The sequence below is a fragment of the Semicossyphus pulcher genome, unplaced genomic scaffold (assembly GCF_022749685.1).
Source record: "Semicossyphus pulcher isolate SPU_LCO1_2020_fin unplaced genomic scaffold, fSemPul1.0.p SCAF_10, whole genome shotgun sequence".
NCBI lineage: Eukaryota > Metazoa > Chordata > Actinopteri > Labriformes > Labridae > Semicossyphus > Semicossyphus pulcher.
This window is the reverse complement of record NW_027211604.1, coordinates 11,502,405-11,510,838: the sequence shown is the minus strand read 5'-3', so window position 1 is coordinate 11,510,838 and position 8,434 is coordinate 11,502,405. Positions and strand designations below refer to the sequence as shown.

At 40.8% G+C, this 8,434-nt stretch overlaps 1 protein-coding gene across 1 annotated transcript; it reads left to right on the top strand.

Annotated features, from left to right (window-relative positions):
- The first annotated feature begins 268 nt into the window (after positions 1-268).
- On the top strand, positions 269-7,205 carry dnajc18 (DnaJ (Hsp40) homolog, subfamily C, member 18). Its single transcript, XM_069677035.1, has 8 exons — positions 269-741; positions 1,530-1,698; positions 2,107-2,252; positions 3,528-3,734; positions 4,103-4,215; positions 4,565-4,674; positions 4,784-4,956; positions 5,372-7,205. Exons 1-8 carry the CDS (start codon positions 615-617, stop codon positions 5,494-5,496), a joined length of 1,170 nt encoding a protein of 389 aa, XP_069533136.1. The 5' UTR covers positions 269-614; the 3' UTR covers positions 5,497-7,205.
- The last annotated feature ends 1,229 nt before the right edge of the window (positions 7,206-8,434 follow it).

Here is an 8,434-nt window from a genome sequence, read left to right as displayed (position 1 = left end):
ACCTTGAATGCAGCAGCATCACTGATCACTGGTACACCTGCTGATGCTACTCAAGCTTCTGGGTTTTCGGTGAACCGGTAGTCAGTAAACGGTAAAAGGGATGGTATTGATAAAAACGTATCACCTAACTCGGTCACAAATATACAACCAGTTTTATATTTTGCAGATTGACTGAATATCAGAGGCCGTTTTCAACAAATTTCAGAGCTCACTAAACAGGATATGACGTCGTGTGTCTTACCTCCCCCTCTTGTCCATCACGGCTCAAGGGGTCCAGTTTAATGTAACTGTGGCCCTTTAAACACCGTTGAGAAAAGACAGACAAAAACAGTCATTATTTCAGACTTTTACCTCAAAAAATGGCCCAGCTGCAGGCCGGTTTGCAGCCTGACAACAAACGCCATCCTTTGCGAATCGGATACCGCGAGCGTCTTTGACTGACTGCAGGCTCGCGACTAGCTAACGTTACGCAGCTGTCTGACACCGAAGCTAACGGCTATCTAACGTTAGCCGCAGCGGCTCGCCTGGACATATGATATAGACGCACTATTACACAGGGACAATCCTCTACACACAGCGACCGGATAGGAAAAATATAACCCCGTATCGTTGAAATGGACAAAGAAGAAGCAGACCGGCTGATAGAGAAGGCGAAGCTGTGTTTACGGTCAGGACGGAAAGATCGGGCGCTGCAGCTGCTTTATGAAGCCCAGAATATTTATCCCAGCACCCGGGCCAGAGGTAAAATTAGCTGACGCACATTCTGCAATGACAGTGTGACTCTCTAACGTTGATTAAGTAACAAACTTAAATGTAAAAGTCTGTTAAATGTAGAAAATGTATTATCATATTACAGGTGGGGTGCACAGAATTGCTATTTTTAGACAGGGACAAAAATTAGCCTTGTAGCTTTAATACTTTATGTCTGTTCAAGCTGCACACTGAAACGCAGGGCTGTAAAGGACCCCCTTCCCCCTTACACACTACAGGCTGTGTGGTAATGCTTACTGTTTTCAATTGCTTTACATTACCTAGTTGCCTTTGCAATAATGGCATTATAAGCAGGATAATTAAGTTGACATAGTTCACTTTTAGTTCCTTGAACACAACCTTCACGAGGCAGATTAATGGAACAGGGTTCATATATCAGTATGCATTAAATTTCACATGTTGTGCAAGAAGTGAAAACCTTTTTCTGTTTGTGCACAGTCAATAACACTCAACACATTTATAATGGGTGACAAGTGAAGGGGGGGGGAATGAATATTTATGAGGGAAAGCTTTCATAGAGGGCACAAGGAATCACTGAATGATTTAACTATTTAAACTATGGCCTTCAACTTCAGCAGATCGTTACACAGGTTATTCTATATCGTCTTACTGAGAAACTTAATGTTGGCTTTCCCTTTTAATTGGTCAACCATCACTGTATTCAAAACCTGCCATACAGTTTGTGTTGCCCACTTACCATAATATCCATCCTGACTTCACTTGCCAGCTGACCTCAGATTGTGTTTTCTTATGTGTAGTGCTGATAGATGCCATCGTAAGGAATGGAGGCTCTGCTGCTTCAGAGGCGGACCACGTGCCCCCTCCAACAGGCTGGAGAGATGAGGACATAAGAAACAATGAGAATAGGAATGCAAGTGCTGATGAAAAGAAGAGCTACACCGAGGATCAACGCCAGGGTGTTCTCAGGTGCACGACTCTTTACGTTTGACCTTTTTGTTTTTTACATTTTTACGCAGCCACTGACTGACTGCTGCCAGCTCACTGTGTAAACTAGAATATAAATAAACCGTTGACAATATATAATCCTGAACACCCACAGTGTCCTTACCACAGATACAATCCGCAAGCAAAAACATATCAAAAAGTTGATGCCAGATTCCCATTTTTGCTTTTCCATTACTCTCAAGATGACTAAACTAAGACCAACAAGGCAGCACAAAGTTACATGCCATCATGACCTCTTTAAAGTCAGACTTAACTTGAATTCTTAGCCAGGCATTTCATAATCATTCCAGGATATCCTAAGCCAACTTGTGTCTTTGTGTGAACATTAACTGTTTTTGTTTTGACATACATTTTGCTTTGTCATTGCAGGATAAAGAATTGCAAGGACTTTTATGAAATCCTCGGTGTTTCCAAAAATGCCAGTGATGAAGATCTGAAGAAGGCGTACAGGAAGTTAGCCTTGAAGTTTCACCCTGACAAGAACTTTGCTCCAGGAGCCACAGATGCTTTCAAAGGTAAAGGCTTTGACACAAGAGAAAGACATTTTTTCTCTGCCCTATGATGGGGACATGACTTCTTAACATCTAGTGCTGTTGTATGATTTTAACTGTATTGCTGAGCACTACTTTGTAAGACTCTACTGATCGACCAAAGGGTTTCTCTTTCTTAATTATTACCTCTCAGCGAAGTCAGAGTTCATGGTCAGTCAAAGGAAAGCCCCCTCACACCAGTAGTGTCTTATGTAAACAAACTTTCACGGGGCAGAGATTTGCACCTGGATCATCCAGTTTAACCAGTTCTAATCAACATTGGAAAATCTTGTCTGAGCTGTTTGTGTTCTTGTAAACCAGGAGATTTAAACGAGTGAAGGGACAGGTGTTCCTTAAAACAACAAATAGACCTCTAATGTAGTTTAGAATTAAATAGAAAAACCCACAGCCCCCAGATACCACAATTTGTACTTAAAATAGTACTCCTTTGGTGCCCTCAGCCCTTTGCCGCATGTTATCCCTACTCTCTCTTTCGCCACTCTCCACTGTCCTCTCTCTAAAATAAAGGCATAAAAAGCCCCCCCCCCCAAAAAATAGTACTCCTTCTAAATTCAGTCAGATTTGTCTGTTTTTGCACGACATAGCAGTAAGGCCACTCGTGACAGCCAACCTGTTTCTGTCTCACCCAGGAGGGAGTCCCCCTCCCTAAAGTGTCCCCCATGAAACTAAAATACAACGTTGATGTTTTGTTTTAACAAAAAGGAACAAAGCTGGAGGAGTTAGCGTGTTGTTGTTTTTTTTGTTGGGACAAAATTAAGTCCATTTAAATGTCAGTATATTTTAGCACTGTTTATTGGACATATTTTCCAGTATACCATTGTAATAGTTTATGTAAGAATTTAACAACAGTCTGGTGAGAGTCATTAGAAAATCTGCAGCAAAGTCAAGTCACAGCAGTAAAGTAGCAAAAACGTAAATTGATGATCACAAACAAATAAGTCTTAAGGGGTTTGACGCTTGAGGTCTACTGTAGGTTTAATCTTGTACACATCAGGTTAATTAAAAACTTGTTAGGTCCCAGTTTTGCTAGCTTAAAAAACAGAGCTCAATGTGTAGCCAACAGCTAGTTTACTACAATCCAACAGAAACTAACAATAACTTTTGTTATGTTGTGATTTATAAGTGTATGTAATAACAGAGAAGAGGAGTGAACATTAACTGAGCTGTAAAGTTGGGATGCCTCCAAGCAATGATATTTTACTTTGGCCTCAACCAAATGTTTCCCTCCTCTCCCAACAGCAATAGGCAACGCATACGCAGTGCTGAGCAACCCTGAGAAGAGGCAGCAGTATGATCAATATGGAGATCAATCTGCAGCCTCGAGTGCCCCCCAACACTCCAGCCACAGTCGCCATGGATACTACAGAAACTTCCACAGAGACTTCGAGGCCGACATTTCCCCCGAGGAACTCTTCAACATTTTCTTCGGGGGAAGGTTTCCCACAGGTGAGAGGTGTGGTACAGGATGTTTGGGTGGATGAAGGGTTGTCAACAATGACTGCAGATACATGAGCACTACAGACTGTATGTATAAAGAAGGGACGACTAAAACTACCGCAAGCCCACATTTAAGGTATTTTAGCGTCACATTTTTGGTGGGAAAAAATAGTAAAACATTTGAATATTACCCAAAAAGCTGGCTTGTTTCCTCAGTGAATAATTTCACAGAAAGAGGAATTAAAGCCCAGTGAGTCATGAGGGATGATTAACATCATGAGTGTTTATTATGATTTTCCATAGTTTAGAACTATCTATTGGTTTGTTGTGGAAGTGCTATTAAGTGCGATGCTATAAAAATGTGTGTGTCTCTACAGGAAATATCCACGTGTACACAAACCAGGGAGCCTCCTACTCTCAGTTCTATCAGCCTCGTCGTCGACGTGCTTATGAGAGGCGCGAGGAGGTGGTGGAGGACAACCAGAGTCAGGTCAGTGACTCACAAACATAAATCCCTGCTAAAAAACCACAGTATTATGTTGTGATCTTCTTGTGTGGATATGGCAATATTTCAATCATTAACACCCACCGGAGAACCATTTTAAAACGAGACATTTGAGGACGCGTGTTAACAAGGCTGCAGCCCTTCTGTCGCTGTTTCCCATAATGATTGATCTCTTTTTATTCATTTACTAACTGAAGTGGCGTCATGGCTTTGGAAGAGCGTGGTTTGCTTTAAAGACACAAAAGTACAGTGCTGGCATGAGTGCAGTGTATCAGAGCAGCCTACATGCAGTATTATATGCTTTGTAATCTGTGCTGATTTTATCTTCCCACAGAACACCTTCACAGCGCTCCTGCAGCTGCTCCCTGTGCTGGTGCTAATCCTCATATCAGTGTTTACTCAGATGATGGCCACTAACCCGCCCTACAGTCTCTTCTATAAGCCGTGAGTCTGTCGAACCATCAACATTTCTGACAGATCTCTGGGTTCTGCTTTGGCTGCTCTGTTACTATATTTTCACTGAATACATTTAAATGTTGTGTTTGTGTTTCAGGGCCATGGGGCTGGTGGTGTCGAGGGAAACGCAGCACATGGGTGTACCGTACTATGTGGATAAAAGTTTCCAGAAGGAATACAGAGGAGCTGCGCTGGATGAACTAGAGAAAACCATAGAGAGCGACTATATCGAACACCTGCAGAACAGCTGCTGGAAAGAGAAACAGCAAAGTAAGCATGGCGCTCATTTGGTTTGGATGGGGAATATGTGACTTAATAAGTCTCAAATTCAGTTGGATCTCTGTTCAAGGAATTGACCAAAGCCAGCAGCTTGGAGCTGTAACTTCCTCGAGTACCAAAACAAGAAATAGTCCGTCTATAAAATCGACTTAATTTTGTTTGTACAGAATAAAAAAAGGATTTGTGATATGAAAGAGATGCTAGCAGGTCGATTTCATGACAGCTGGACGGATCCAGGTGTGTTGCTTCCACCTGTTCCTTTCTTGTCTTTATGACAAGCTAAGCTAACCAGCTGCTTGATGTAGGCAGCTTCACATTTCCCATAGAGAGTTGAGTGGTATTGATCTGTTAAGTGCTAAAATCTATACTTAATAGCAGTCGCTCATCCTTCTGTTTTCCTTTTCAGAGTCAGACTTGGCAAACCTGGGACAGCTGTACCGGGATGATCGGTTAAAGCAGAAGGCCGAGTCCATGAGGCTGGACCACTGTGAGAAACTGCATCGACTGGTCGGCCGTCAGAGAGGCAAATGAGGACTGTTTGAGAGGAGAACACGTTTCTTTACGGACTTTACAATAATGCGTTTTATCAAAGTGTGTACTTTATCCAATCTGGCCACATTGTAAAGAAATCTCTTTTAGGTACAGCGCAGTCAGTGGGAGATTATGCCGATGGAAACAATGTGCCTTCTCTCCTCTTCGATGGTAGGAAATAGAGTTGCGTGTTAGCTGCAGCGGCGGCAGCATCAAGTGCAAACTCACTGTGGCAGTGTGTACGATGTCTCAGCCTTTAAACTTTCTTATAGAAATGGCATGACATGCGGGGTCCCCCTGTTGGGTTATGAAGGCAGTTGTATGTTCACACATACATGTTTAGGTTTTGTAGTTTATTTATTTTATTGAATGTGTTCGTCACCTCGCTGAAATTTGAGCTGTATTTATTACATAGATAATAGGGCAAATGTTAACTGGGCAGCATGGCTCATCTTTTTTCTGTAGGAGATAATTAATTACAGTGACTTAAATTATACTTTAATCTTTGAACTTAAGGCAGAGCTTCTGTACTGTGAAATGACAGAGGACCTTTATTTATTATTAGTACAGATAATTCGAATTATTAATGACTCTAACCTCTGAATTGTGGTTAATTAGGTAACTTGACATCTGGCTCTGTAGCAAAAGGAGGCAAATTTTTTCCAAACATGATTAAATGTGCTCATTTTAAAAGGTTGAACTAGCCAAAAAGCAAGCTCCGTGCACTACTGCTTACAGAGGAGTTTATTGCATTGGACATTAAGCGTCTGCCATTCAGAGACTAGTGTTTCGGCTGCAGGCAAGGTTTAAAGCTGAGAAATGACAGATTGGTGTTGCAATAAGAGGTTTTGATTTGTCACTTCAACAGACTGGATCTGAACGCTCAGTTTTGAGCAATACCTGTAATTTTACCAGGGCATGCAGTACCTTCTTATCCTACAGGAAGCAATCTTGAAGAGTTTTGATCCACACAAATGCTATTCAGACCTTTTTAACAAATGTTTTTTAAATCAAGCACCTTTTAAATTTCTTGCCATTTCCTCTGGACATAAACAACTTCCTCCCTCAGCTAAAAAACAACTTCTTGTGTTAGGTCATGTCATGAGTAGGACGCAGAGACTTCTTTAATTTAATTCTTTATCAAACCCCGTACAGACATTGATATCCGTTGCTGTGCACTAAGACTGCCAAACTGCCTTAGCTGTTCTCATATTTGTGTTATATTCAGGTTCATCTCAAGCACTTTTAAGTTCATATTTAATCCTGTGTTCTATGTCCCTGTTGCATGCAGCCTAGTGAGAGAGTGTTCTATTAGTTACATGTTTATTTCGACATCATCATGACTACTGGCACATTCAATGGTAAGACTATTCAGGTCCTCACTGTAACTCACAAACATGTAAAACCTTAACTGTGATGCACAACGATCAGGTTTTGGTATCAGTCAGTGTTGTCGTTCACTTGAGCAACGCTGCAGAGTTCACTTCCAGACAGAAAATTAAAGATGTAACCAGAATGAGTCTGTTTTGTGCATTTGTGAAATGATTGCTGTTTGACTCATTGAATGCTTCATGTGTTTGTTCACTTTATATATTCAGCAAGTGTGACATACATAGTGATTATTTTCAGTACTTTCATTTGACTTCACATTATGGTACCTGAGGTTTAACAAAGATTTAGTTATGGTGTTTATCTCAAGCTGGGCCGAATATGTCAATAAAGGACTAAGAGATCTTTATTACAAGGTAGTCAGGCAGTGGCAGTCATGTAAACTACAACACAACTTTCACTAAATGTTTACTTTATGTACTTGAACTGCTTTCTACTGCCTTTAAAAAAAGAAAATCACATACAGTAAGGCTTGAGCGAAAGCTTAGTGTTTCTGAACGTTTGGTTCTTTTCCCTCATGTGATCAGTCCTGTTGCTATTTGAATGAAGGAGTCTAAGATGTCTCTTTCTAACAGACTACATGTATAACTTCAGTTATCTTAATTTTTCTGTTTGACAAAACTTATCCAACATTTGAGCTGTCAGATGAATACACATTCACTGATGTTGATGCCAGTTAGAGCCGTCTGGATTTACCAGAAATAGAAAAATCCTTGTTTATCCAATCATACATTTTTAAGGTCACTGGAGCCCGTCATACTGAGAACATGAACATGATGTGTTTGCAAAGACAAAGCGGTGTTTGATAACAGCAACAGTGTGGCATCATCAGGTAGAAGCCTGTGATGGGTTTGCTCTGCTGCAATAAAAGACGTATTGATCAGGCCAGTTTAAATACTACTGAAAAAAGCTGAATGAAAACACTTCATCATTGGTCCGACACTAGACTGGAGGCTCTGTGGAAGATGGTGTTTCCAATCTATGAGTAGACATCACAATGTGATCAGGGTCAGCAAAGGTCAGCAAAGTTCTATGAAACATAACTCATTTTTCTTGTATGCCATGTGGCATCAGCTGTTAAAACTAGGGACAGGTCATGATTTCTGAATAGTCATTAATTTATTAAAAAAAATTGAAAAGTTCAAGAGACTATTATCTCATCTTAAAAATATATATTTTCCTTTTTTTTTTTTTTTTACTAGCGCAGGGTTGTAAAGGGTTTACTGCTGTCATACAGTGGCTGTAGCGCATCTGAAAGCAGTTAGCTAACTGCCATTAAATAACAAAAGAAGAAAGCATTAGTGCCAGTGCCGGTAAAACAGGTTCAGCGCTGTGAGATTTGTGATTTGACACTTCTGCAGCAATCAGCAGAGTTCTGTGTGGAACTCCTTCTGCCAGGTAAAACTAGTGTGTTTGCGCGCACAGGGGGGGCTGGGGGTCTTTGAGTAGTGTATTTTTTTTAATAATATATTTTTGCTTGAAATGCCCATCCCTCGTTAAAACCAGTTCCTTAGAAAATCTGCATGCCCTTCCTATTGACAAACAGAAC

What these genes read in the sequence shown, in the direction of transcription:
- dnajc18 (XM_069677035.1), top strand. Translation starts at nt 615, where the DNA reads ATGGACAAAGAAGAAGCAGACCGGCTGATAGAGAAGGCGAAGCTGTGT. An exon ending in AGCCACAGATGCTTTCAAAG is followed by an intron (nt 2,253 to 3,527) that starts GTAAAGGCTTTG and finishes CTCTCCCAACAG; the next exon opens with CAATAGGCAACGCATACGCA. An exon ending in CTGGAAAGAGAAACAGCAAA is followed by an intron (nt 4,957 to 5,371) that starts GTAAGCATGGCG and finishes TTTCCTTTTCAG; the next exon opens with AGTCAGACTTGGCAAACCTG.